The 13,406-nt window shown below is 40.4% G+C and overlaps 1 protein-coding gene across 1 annotated transcript in view; it reads right to left on the reverse strand.

Moving 5' to 3' along the window:
- Positions 1–13,406, reverse strand: part of TAOK3 (TAO kinase 3) — a 216,539-nt gene that overhangs the window by 85,559 nt on the left and 117,574 nt on the right. Inside the window, exons 6-9 of the mRNA XM_004611070.2 lie at positions 10,442–10,487; positions 9,242–9,338; positions 5,802–5,915; positions 4,934–5,025 (exon numbers count right to left, since the gene is read on the reverse strand). Of these exons, the coding sequence (XP_004611127.2) occupies positions 4,934–5,025; positions 5,802–5,915; positions 9,242–9,338; positions 10,442–10,487 (349 nt within the window). The remainder of the gene's footprint in view (positions 1–4,933; positions 5,026–5,801; positions 5,916–9,241; positions 9,339–10,441; positions 10,488–13,406) is intronic.

A 13,406-nucleotide genomic window follows, 5' to 3' on the forward strand; every position in this document is an offset into this window, starting at 1 on the left:
CATCCCATATGGTCCCCTGTGCACGGCCAGGGGTGGTTCCTGAGTGCAGAGCCAGGAGTAACCCCTGTGCATCGCCAGGTGTGACCCAAAAAGAAAAAAAAAAAAAATAGAATATGGTCTTTGGTAACCAATTTATCCATTCTTCTTTGAGTAAGAATTTAGGACGTTTCCACCTATTCTGGCTATTAGAAACATGCTGAGACTTGTCAAACATGCATAAAGACTTATCTAGGGAGGGCCAGGAAGGTGCTTCCAAAGGCAGGAGCAAGCACTGCATAGAGAAGTCCCAGGCATGGCATCACGGCATGGGTCCCTGGGCACTGCCAGGAAGTCCCACCGTCATGGGGGAGGGGAGGAGGGGGCATATACTTAGAAGTGAAATGTTGAGTTTTTGAGATTACTCCTCCTCAACTTTACTAGGTGTTTCTAATTTGCACTTCAAAGCAGACACCAAGGTATATTCCTACAAATTATGTCCAAGTTCCCATTTTCCTGGCAGCTTCCCAAAATTTAGAACTTTTGCCTGTGATAAAGGTGAAAATGGTTTCACTTTTATTCCCCTAATTACTAATGAGGCAAGTCTCTTGATGTCTATGAGGTTCCCTTTCAATGAACTTCTTTTTTTATTTTTTCTTTTTGGGTCACACCTGGCGATGCACAGGGGTTACTCCTGGCTCTGCACTCAGGAATTACTCATGGCGGTGCTGGGATTTGAACCCGGGTTGGCTACCTGCAAGGCAAACGCCCTACCTGCTGTGCTATCGCTCCAGCCCCTCAATGAACTTCTTGATGATCTTCTTCGCCTAATTTTCTACTGGCTAGTTTTTTTTTTTCTTTTTGATAAAGAAATTTGTGAGAGTTCTTTATAAATGCTGAATTTATAATTTTTGTCTGTTAGATATACTTAAAGGGCTTTCTAATAGCCTGTGGCTTATCTTTTTTGCTTTTATTTGTATTTCAAAATAGCAAAGATTTTTTTTTTTTAATTTCTCACGATTTAAATTCTACTGAGGGCCCAGAGGAATCGTGCAGCTGCTTAGAGCTCCTGCCACGCAAGCCGATGATGGTTATGAGATCCGACCCACGGTGTTGCCACCTGCGCTGAGCTGGATGCAGGCAGCTCTGCTGTCTCTGGTCCTGCGTTGGAAATGATTTCCAGCTGCATGGTGCCAGGTGTGTGCAAGCACCACGAAAGGGGAGAGTACCCTCCGTATCTCATTGTCCTTGCACAATGACAGAGATACGAGGCCGGGGCTGGAGTGACAGCACAGCAGGGAGGGCGTTTGCCTTGCACTCGGCCAAGCCGGGTTCGATTCCCAGGATCCCATAGGATCCCCCAGCACCACCAGGAGTAATTCCTGAGTGCAGAGCCAAGAGTAACCCCTGTGCATCACTGGGTGTGACCCAAAAAGAAAAAAAAATATAGACACATGAGGACTTGTCCAGGAAACGTGACTCCTCGTGAGCATGAGTGTACCAGCGGGGCCCCCGGCAAGCACCACACCCAGAGTTTGTGCGCCCACACTAAAGGTGTGGCTCCTGCTGAGCACGTGTGCGAGCGCTCACAGGGAAAAGTGCAAGCTTCAGTAAGAACCACAGCTCGGTGCACAAATGCGGGAGCCACTGGTGTGACTCCTGAGCACTTCAGCTAAAGAAAAGTACAAGCGTGGGGGGAGTTGTTGGGGGGAAGCTGGGGACATCGGTGCTGGGAAACGTACACTGGCGGAGGGACGGGTGCTGGAACACTGTCCGACTGAAACCCAACCATGAACAGCTTTGTCAGGGTCTGTCTCACAGTGAGTCAATAAAATTTTTTTTTTTTTAAAAAGAGTATCTCTCTTAGAAGCAGACTGGTGGGGGGAGGAATAAGGGCTTGGGATTAGGATTGGTGGAGGGTAGGGGACACTAATGAAGAGATCGGAGTTGAAACGTTGTATGCCTGAAATCCAATCATGAATAAGTAATTTCATGGTACCTAAATCTTTTAAAAAAATTAAAATAAAAAATAAATCAGTGAAAGAAAGAAGGAAAGAAAGAAGGAAAGAAAGAAAGAAAGAAAGGAAGGAAGAAAGGAAGAAAGAAAGAAAGAAAGAAAGAAAGAAAGAAAGAAAGAAAGAAAGAAAGAAAGAAAGAAAGAAAGAAAGAAAGGAAGGAAGGAAGGAAGGAAGGAAGGAAGAAAGAAAGGAAGGAAGGAAGGAAGGAAGGAAGGAAGGAAGGAAGGAAGGAAGGAAGGAAGGAAGGAAGGAAGGAAGGAAGGAGAAAGGAAAGAAAAAAGGAAAGAAAGGAGAGAAAGAAAGAAGAAAAAGACAAATACAAGCACCAGAGTCAGGCACTTGTGGAACCTTCAGACTCACAGAAGCAAAATCAACAACCACAACAGCAACGAGGAAGGAGAGGGGGGCAATTAAAAATTTAAAATATAAGAAAATTATTACTGACAAATGTGCATTCCTTAGAGTAATATTAATAATCATACTTATATAGTATATGTTACATAGCAGATTATGTGTAAGTATTTTTTATGGACTAATTTATATATTAATTCATTAATCTTCCAAAAAATCCTGTGAATCAGGTTCTATTATTATCCCTACTTTGCAGATGTGAAGATTGAAATAGAAGTAGTCTCTCCTGAACATTTTATTTTTTACTTTTGGGTAACCCAACAATTAATCTGGAACTAATTTTTATCTTTGTGTATGGCAAAGAGAATGTTTCTCATGCATGAGTGCTTACTGCTGTGTATCTACATATATGTTAACTGTCAGATATGTTCAGACTCTTACATCTAATGACAATTTAAAATGAAGCAAAAGACAAAACGTAAACACAGAAGGCTTAACCTGTAACTGTATCTTAGTAATCTCATATACAAGGATTTAATGGCTGTATGGTGAGATACAAAAATGTTCACTAACTTTCTTCAAAGGATACATTTTTTTATCATTCTGTAAGCAAATTATTGATAACAAGCAATATAAAAATATTACTGAGGGCCTGCTATAGGGCAGGCTTTATGGGGTGGTTGGAAAAATTGGAGACGGTGGGGAAGGAAGGTGTCATGGTGGTGGGATTGGGTTGGAATACTGAATGCCTGTAACAAATCATCATGAACAACTTTGTATAAAGTGGAAGGGGAAAATTTATATATGTAGGCCTTACCTCTTCCATGTAAACTCCAAAATATATTAACACAGAATTGCTTTGCAAGTGTTATTAATGATCGGGGAGACATGACTATTACCATAAGGAGATAAGAGTATAAAATAAAATTCAACGTAAGATACTTGAGATTCCAGAGTTGAAAATGTATGTATGCAAACAAGACTAGGCATTTTTACATTATATCAAATGATTTTAATTTTCTTATTTACATAGGTCAAAATCAGATAGTAATCACTAATTGACCCTTACTAATTTATTTTCTGATCATTCTCTTTTCCAGCTCGTAAAGGTTCGTTGGAATAAGCAATATAAAGGACCTGTGTTCTGTGCCTAGGGGCAAGGTTGGGACTGGGAGGGAAACTGAGGATATCGGTGGAAGGTCACACTGGTGGTGTTGGAACACTAAATGCTTGAAAGAACTGTATGATGAACAACTTTGCAAATCACAGTGCATTTATTTATTTATTTATTTATTTATTTATTTATTTATTTATTTATTTATTTATGGGGGGGGGAGTTTTTGGTTCACACCTGGCGATGCTCAGGGGCTACTCCTGGCTCTGCACTCAGGAATTACTCCTGGCAGTGATCAGGGGACCATATGGGATGCTGGGAATCGAACCTGGGTCAGCCTCGTGCAAGGCAAACACCCTACCCACTATGCTATCACTCCAGCCCCCCCCAATCACAGTGCTTTTAATAAAAATCAATTTAAAAAAAATGTAGCAGATGGCTGGAGAAATAGTAGAGCAGGTGAGGCATTTCCCTAACATGTTGCTGACCCAGGTTCAAACACGAGCATCACATATGTTCCCTAGAACACTTCCAGGAGTGATACCTGTGTCCAGAGCGAGGCGTAAGCCCTGAAACTTACTCAGAGTGGTCCCAAGATAAAGCAAGACAAAAACAAAAGAGGCATGTAACAGAGAGAAGTAATCTTCTGATGGTAAATGAAAGTGCTAAAATACAACAAATTCCAGAGTGGTCATTTCCAGCTATCATCGTCCCAGTGGTCCCTTCTCTGTTCCAACTTCCTTCTCTCCCAGCATTTGTGGCAGGCGTCCAACATGGACCAGTCATCCTGGCCCTTCTTCCTACTGTCCTTAGGTATTGGTCTCATTTATATATTTTTATATACCGCAAACGAGTCCAATCATTCTATGTCTATCTCTGTCCTCTCACTCATTTCACTCAGCATGATATTCTCTATGTCCATCCACTTATAAGCAATTTTCATAACTTCATTATTTTTCTGAATTATAACAGCTGCACAGTATTCTGTTGTGTAGATGTACCATATTATTTTTTCTTTTTGGGTCACACTGAGCAATGCACAGGGGCCACTCCTGGCTCATGCACTCAGAATTACTCCTGGCGGTGCTTGGGGGACCATATAGGATGCTGGGAATCGAACTCGAGAGGGCTGCATACAAGGCAAACGCCCTACCCGCTGTGCTATTGCTCCAGCCCCGATGTACCATAATTTCTTAATCCAATCATCTGTTCTTGGGCACTTGGGTTGTTTCCAAGTTCTGGCTCCTGTGAATACTGGTGGAGGGATGGGTGTTGGAAAACTGTATGACTGAAACCCAACCATGATCAGCTATGTAACTCTATCTCATGGTGACTTAATAAAAGAAAAAGAAAGAAATTCATATTGCCTGTACAATTCAAAATAACAGTAATAATTCATAGATAAAATAATTGGATGAATGAATTAAGAATCATAATAAGGAGAGATTCTCAAAAGAACAATGAAAAAACTCACCCAGTTCAATGCAGGTGATCCCGAGTGACCAAACATCAACTTTGCCATCATACTGTCCTTCATCCATAGCCAGGATCACCTCTGGAGCCATCCTGCCAAAGAAGAAAGAATGTCGGGGCTGGAGCGACAGTGTATAGCGGGTAGGGCTTTTGCCTTGCACGCGGCCGACCCGGGTTCTAATCCCAGCATCCCATATGGTCCCCTGAGCACTGCCAGGGGAAATTCCTGAGTGAAGAGCCAGGAGTAACCCCTGTGCATCGCCAGGTGTGACCAAAAACCAAAAACCAAAAAAAAAAAAAAGAAAAGAAAAAAAAAAGAAGAATGTGCAAAACTCGTTGCAAATTAAAGATAAAATTTACTTAAATTGATTCGTGAAATTAGTGCCTTGGAGCGAATTTTTAAATTTTATCTAAGAAATGTGCTTTTCCTTACACAATTTTGAAAATATTATTCAAAATATTAGTAATGTATGCACATGACTTACATAAAACAATACATTTTAGTATGTCCTGATTTTACCATTTACTATTAGTTTGATCAGAGCTAAACTTCTTAGATCTAAATTTTCTCTCTTCTTCTCTAAAGATGCTGCTTGAGAGAAAAGTTCAAAGAAACTTCAAGTGAAATCTAAAACCTGTGCTTGTTCAGTGAGCTGACAATTCTGCTCAGTTTACACACGATGACATTAACTTTATTTGACCACTTTAGAGCTGTTCTACTGAGTGTTTCGTTACTGAGTTTCCTATGCCTAGCAAAATTTCATTTTGAGATACATGATGAGACATACCAAAAAAGCAAAACACTCTGAGTTCATATTGTTTTCATAGGCATATTTTCACGCGTGTCATATTTTTCTACTTCTACATACCAGTAAGGTGTGCCCACAAAGGAGTTGGCTGGAGAAGCCATTGAGGCAGATCCAAAATCAGCGAGTTTCACCTGACCTGGCTCTGTTAGAAGAATGTTTCCTGCTTTGATATCCCTATAGGAATAAAATAAGAGGATTATGAAATTACTTTTCAATTTTGATTATGAAATAGGTCAGAGCATGCAATTAATAAGACAAAAATGTATTTAAAAAAACTTGCTCAGATATCCAAAAGGGGATTTAGTAATTACCGCATGTGTAAGGGGGCCAGATTGCTGGGCATACTTACTGGTAGGTCAAGGTAATTATTAAAAGGAAGAGTTTTCTTCAGAGGTAGAGAATACAATGAGAAAAAAGGCAGATATGGTAGACAAGGAAACCTAATCAGTCGCTGCACTTACAAAAGCATATTCTTAGACGCTAAGTTCGGTCACCAATCCCTTTCTTTGTTTGGAAATTGTCACTGTCTGTAATAACTGCCTCTCAGTTTTTCTTTTTTCAAATTACACATATTTTTGGAGTTTGGAAAAAAAAATGCCTTTAGTGAATCTATATTGACTATCTACCAATAAACCTCAACTACACACATACCTTTTCTTCCTTGCCTGTGACCCTTTCTCTCTGCCTTTAATTGTAACTGCAACTCTAAGGCATTTGAGGGTACATGTTATATAGAAGGTGTTATTTTAAAAATAACACTGTACAGTAAAAAGAAGAGCCTGAAAGATCAAAACAAACAAGGATTAGGGATTAGGAAATTGCATTTCTATTGTACTACTACAAAGAATCACAAGTGGTTACTACTAAAGTTACTAGCTCTTTTATGCAGCAAAAATTTTTTTAAATGACTTTTGAAAATTTACTTTTCAGTATGATATATAGAATGAAAATGTGTGGATGTACTTCTTATTCTCTTCAAAAACAGCAAGTGGTGTAATGAGTACTAAGCATCAATAATTTTAAGTTGATGGGCAATGGAAAGAAACACGAGGAAAACTTATGTCAAGTTGAAAGTAAGACTCAAATGCTTTCCAAACATGGTTCCCAAAACTGTCCTTTGAAATTCAACTTCTTTATTCATGATGCCATTAAACCCTGATAGAATTTTAAAAATATATTATTTACTTCTCTTACAACAGAAAAAAGATACTTTCTTTTATCTTTAGTTAGAACACTGACCTGCTTTTAAAATAAATAACAAGGTAATAAATGGTAAGAATTTAAAATAAAGAGCGTTCTAAAACTTTGTGCTTTCAAATTCTTTTACATATTAAAAAAATACAAAGTATAATTTAGAACAAAACATTAATGCACAGAGTAAGGTAAGAAAGACCTGAATCTGTGAATTTAAACAGGAAATAGGGAATAACCATTACAAACTGAAATTGAGTGGTGTTATCTCAGTTCTTTGTATACACATCTATCTATCTACCTATCTATCTATCATCTACTTACCTATCCATACATACATACACACATACATATATACATAAGTTATTTTATTAATCTAGGATTTTGTGGGGGGTTTGTATTTTTTTAACACATGCTGTCAGGAATGAAGCCAGGTCCTCACATATGAGAGGAAGGCAGCACGGGGCTAATGAGCAATATCCCTAGCCAGATCTTTTGTTTTTTTCCCAAAAAAAAGTTGTCAAATCCATAGATACTATCATTAAAATAATTTAATCAATATTAAGAGATGAATTTTGGTTTACTTATCATGAAGAAGTGCTCTGCCTTTTTCTTTTTTTTAAGAGCTTATTTATTTATTTATTTATTTGTTTATTTATTTTGCTTTTTGGGTCACACCCAACGATGCACAGTGGTTATTCCTGGCTCTGCACTCAGGAATTACTCCTGGCAGTGCTCAGGGGACTATATGGGATGCTGGGAATCAAACCTGGATTGGCCTCGTGCAAGGCAAACGCTGTGCTATCACTTCAGCTCCCAGTGGTCTGCCCTTTTCAATACTAGCAACTGGTACAGGCTATTCTAGAGTTATAAAAAGAGAAGCAAAAGTGGGGATCTACAGACTAACAGTTTCATTTCTTCCAAGTAAATGCCAGGGTTTTCTTTCGCTCCTAAGCCGTCCCAGATTCTTCATGCTTTCCCCGCACTCCACTACTTCGGCCACCATTCATTAACGCAACTGAATTAGAAGTTCTTTACCACGAGAAAAGACTGATAACAACATCCTTTTTAACAGAAGTTAGTGGTATGAAGGAGGTTGGAGGAAGAATAGAGTTCTTGTGGAGAAAAGACAAAGTAAAGGAAAACTCTGGATTAGAAACTGGGGAATTTGAGTTTTAGTTTCTGTGAAACTGCAGATATGTTATATAAATTTTTCTGGGCCCCAGTTTCTTTGTCTGCCAAAATCAAGAAAGTAAGACCTGGGGCTGGAGTGATAGCATAGCAGGTAGGGCGTGTGCCTTGCACACGGCCGACCCGAGTTCGATTCCCAGCAACCCATATGGTCCCCTGAGCACTGCCAGGAGTAATTCCTGAGTGCAGAGCCAGGAGTAACCCCTGTGCATCGCCGGGTGTGACCTAAAAAAAGACAAAAAAAAAAAGTAAGGCCTTCCTAAATAGCCCTATTAATGACAGGAATAGGGAAATATGTTGGGGGGCAGGGGCCCAGCCCGCAGTGCTCAGGGAAGGTTCCCAGGCATGTGCTCAGGAGCTGCTGCGGTAGGTACTCGAGTGATCAAGTGTTTCAAAGTCAGAGCTGGGATTCAAAGCCAGGTCTCCTACATGCAAAACACGGGCACTAGCCTTGGGAGCTACCCCCTCAGCGCCAATAATGCCAAAGATCTGAAGTGATAAAACAGCATCGCTGTAGCACTGGAGCACTGTCGTCCCGTTGCTCATCGATTTGCTCGAGCGGGCACCAGTTACGTCTCCATTGTGAGACTTGTTGCTACTGTTTTTGGCATATCGAATACGCCATGGGGAGCTCGCCAGGCTCTGCCGTGTGGACGGGATACTCTGGGTAGCTTGCCGGGCTCTCCGAGAGGGAGGGAGGGATCAAACCCAGGTCGGCCTCGGATAAAGCAGCATATATTGATTTAAGATTGACTTGCTATTTGAAATAGAAAAGGGAAAAGACATCTAGCGAGGAGGTAGAAATGTGCACGTAAGGTCAGTTTGCTTTCCTTCCTCACTCGGTACCCAGGGTTTCCTGGAGCCTTCGCATCCTCCTGCAACATCCTACCTGCAGAGCATCTACACAAGAGAGATGATGAGTCTCGGTGGAGGAACAGGAGAAACCAAGAGACAGGAACGAAAGGTCGGCAACTTTAGTTCTGACAGCCTAAAACAGGAGCAAGTTATTTGCTTCCCATAGTCTTTAGGACTCTGAAAAATGGAGAATGCACTGAGTTTTCCCTTGAATAGACATTTCCTGTACATGAAACACACATGCGACTGGTCTTGGGTCTCACCTATGAATCAAGGAGTGAGCATGTAGGTAGGCGAGGCCCTGTAAGGCACCGTGAGTGATGGCAGCGATCTCCACTTCCTGAAGTGGTTTCTTATGAACTGCAGGAAGAAAAGTTGGAGGTAGATGAGCAGTTTCCTTACTCTTTCATTATCTTCTACAGCTCTACCACAGCGAGTTATTTCTTTTTTCTTTTTTTTTTTTTTTTGGTTTTTGGTCACACCCGGCGATGCACAGGGGTTACTCCTGGCTCTTCACTCAGGAATTACCCCTGGCGGTGCTCAGGGGACCATATGGGATGCTGGGATTAGAACTGGGGTCGGCCACGTGCAAGGCAAACGCCCTCCCCGCTGTGCTATCGCTCCAGCCCCACACAGCGAGTTATTTCTTGGACGTTCTCAAATGACAATTTGGGAACACAGTCACCAAAATATACAGCGTGTGTGAATGTCTATTTATACATACATGCAAATACAGCATGTAGAATAATGTTGATCAGATAACAGGAAAGCCAAGCATAAAAACAAACCTCTAGAAACAAAATAAAAGCCTGATCTTCATTGTAACGAATTGCTAATTTACCAGTCAGTTTCGCGGCAGATTCCCACTGATTCCAATTGGCCGGGCCGGAGCTTACCAGTCCCTTCTGACATTTTAAATGCTTAGCGTGTTTTAGGGTTGCATTATTCTCCTCTGCCACAAAGCCATCTATAATTACTCTTCTAACTGCAGGTTTTCATTATTTGTGAAAGCAGTTAATAAGCAATTTCTATTCAGAGTTCAGGCATGATATAAGAAAGTTTTTCTTAATGTAAATTTGTAAGCATCGTCTTCAGTTATATAATAGCATCTGCAGGAGCAAACTGGGTCCATCAAGATATCTGAAAGGGTTAAATGTCAACAGCATCCTCGGCCTACCTCTCAGGCATACCTACACGTGAATTGGATGTTTTCAGCTACACACACTGTATATCACATTAGCCATGCATTTTAGTAGTGTCTGCCATGAACTAAAATAGCACAAGGTTGTTCATCATTACACGGAGAGTTTCAGTGATTCCACAAAGGAAAGGCTTGTAAAGTTTATCCTAGAACTCTTAAATCCAACCCATCAACTGTCGGTCCAAATTACCTTTCAATATAGGAGTAGATAACTTTCTGTCAAAGTGAAACAGAGAGGAGTGAGCAAGGCTTTCATTCTTACCTTCTAGCAAATCAGAGGCAGAGCCTAAGCAGTATTCCATCACCAACTGTAACAGATTAAAATAAGAAGCAGAACAATAAAGGTTAATAAGAAACCTCTAAAACCAACCAACCAAACCAGGAACGAAGACACTCCGAAAATAAATATTCTGACTTGCATGAACCTGGACGAAATATGGTCATTGAGCACTAATTGAGTTTTATAATTTTTATCATGTTTTTGTTATCTCCTACTTGGAAATGAAATTAGCTTAAAACTGTACAGGAACCGAATGGGGACCACTGTAAATGGTCAATCATCTGGATATCCCAATGCTAATATATTGATTCTTTCAATTGAAAATATTAACGTGAACCATATTTATAGGCTATCAATTTTGAATTACTAAAATATCTTTGAAGAATATGCTAGCATACATGTTATTATATAACGCATATTATTATGTATGATATCCAATCTTCTTAAATTGTGGGTTGTGTCCCACTGAGTGAATATGGGGGTCTTAAAAAACTGGGCAATAGTAAATACTTTCAGAAACACTGTTTCTGAAAATACAATGACCAAAAATTAATTCAAAATCAAGTATGTAATGAACATGGGATGTTTCTGGCGGTGCTTACCTATGTTGTATTTCTCTGGTGAATGTCACAAATGGAACAATGAAGTACTATGTTATGCAACAATTTGGGGGGGGTGGATAGTGTCTAATAGTGCTTAGGATTTTGTCCTGAGTCTGTGCTCAGCGATTACTCCTGGTGTGCTTCGGGGATCATATGTACTGCCAGAGACTGAACCAGAGTTAGCTGCACGCAAAGCAAGGACCTAAACTTTATCCTGTCCTATCTCTCTAGCCTATATAATGACTTACTGTTATATGATATTTGCACCTCAGGTTCTTCTAAGTCATTCAATAATGCAGAGGTACATAAAGCATCACTGTACAATATATATTATATATCACATATAATAATTCGGTTCTATGCATATATATCTAGATTAGCACATTTAGTGTGCATAAAAAATCAAATATTCTACATGTCATTCATGTCTAGAATGATTTAGCAAAATAGAAGGAACTTTGAAAGTTTAAAATTCAGAAACTTTATTATAGCTTTCTGCTTAATATTAAAATTAAGCAGATTCACTGCTGGAGAGATGATACAGTGGGTAGGGTATCTGCCTTGTATGCAGCCAACCTGGTGCAATTTTGGGCATCCCTTATGGTCCATCAAGAACTGCTAGGAGTAACCATTGTGTGAAGAACCAGAAGTAACCCCTGAACATTTCTGGGTGTGACCCCCCAAAAAACAAAAACAACAAAAAGCCCCCAAAATATCAGATTCGTGACACTGATTTTATCTCTTATTGTGAAGTGTATAATTCCATGTAAGCATCCATTGGAGTGAGCACTACCTTTAATTTTTTCTGGCTTTATTGATGTATAATTGATACATTCCCCCTTCGATCAACTTTGAAGAAAACACTTATCACTAGTATCAGAGTTTTCCTATTTCTTCACCCAGGGTCCATGGAATATGAACACAGAACTTTAAGGTCAATTGAAAAGACCACGGAGGTAGCTCCGGTGGTAGAACACATTTGGTCCTAGGCATGCACAGCCCCGAGTACCAGAGCTTTTGCCCCGGCAGCCCTGAGCCACTCTGCCAGCCGGAACACCTAGCGGAGCCCAGAACCCAGAACCAGCCAAGACATCTAGCAGAGCCCAGAACCCAGAACCCTGGCAGGCAGCACCATCCCACTTCCTGCTCAGTGCCACTGGGAGCTTCCCCTTCAAAAAAAATCAACTGGAGTGAGAATATATGTATGTATATGTATATTACATACATATACACATATATATGTATGTTATATATATGTATGTTATGTATGTGTGTGTCTACATATATTTTATCGAATTACTGTGAAACACAAAGATACTGACGATAGTTGTTTCAGGCATTATTTATACTTTTAAAATCTACATTTTTCTTATACATTAAGAAATACATCTCATTATTTTTTGTCATTTATTTATTTTTTTTTTTGCTTTTTGGGTCACACCCAGCGATGCTCAGGGGTTACTCCTGGCTCTGCACTCAGGAATTACTCCTGGCGGTGCTTGGGGGACCATATGGGATGCCGGGGATCAAACCCGGGTCGGCCGCGTGCAAGGCAAACGCCCTACCCGCTGTGCTATCGCTCCGGCCCTGTCATAAGTATTTTTTCCCCAACTCTGTAGCAGAAGGGAACCTGAGCTGTGGCTGATGTTTTTTGGCTTCTAACATTGCTCTGATTTTTTTTTTTTTTTTTGCTTTTTGGGTCACACCCAGCAATGCTCAGGGGTTACTCCTGGCTTTTGCACTCAGGAATTATATTCCTGGCGGTACTTGAGGGACCCTATGGGATGCTGGGAATCGAACCCGGGTCAGCCATGTGCAAGGCAAAAGCCCTCCCCCTGTACTATCACTCCGGACCCCTGCTCTGTTTTTAAATTAACTTATATCCTCATTGTGGTGGGGGCCACACCTGGCGGTGTCGGGGGAGGGGAGCCTGAGGGGGAGGGTTGTCCCTGGTTGCTCTGTTTTAAATTATTAGTTCTGGCTTTCAAAGTTTCCTGCAACTTCTTCCTTCTGGTCCAGTTAGTTTTGTGGCCGCTTGTAGGAAAGTCTCTAGCAACTTATTTGCTGTGAACTTGTCCTTCGCCTATCAAATCCAGTGTAGACGGAAACCAGGTAACCAAGCTTATTAGCACTCTCCGTAATCTGAGAGTAAATAGGCTTCAAACAAGAGCTTAAAGGATTTTCCGAAGACTGGAAACACATGAGATTTAGCACTTGATTTTGTAACATTTATTCTGTCTGCTCAAAATCCCTTTCTTGACTCTTTCAAGACAGCTGAGATTGCTAGAGAACTGATTTCCAGATAATGAGATGCTCTGCTGATTAATTTTTTTCTGCTCTGAACA

The sequence above is a fragment of the Sorex araneus genome, chromosome 9 (assembly GCF_027595985.1).
Source record: "Sorex araneus isolate mSorAra2 chromosome 9, mSorAra2.pri, whole genome shotgun sequence".
Taxonomy (NCBI): Eukaryota; Metazoa; Chordata; class Mammalia; order Eulipotyphla; family Soricidae; genus Sorex; species Sorex araneus.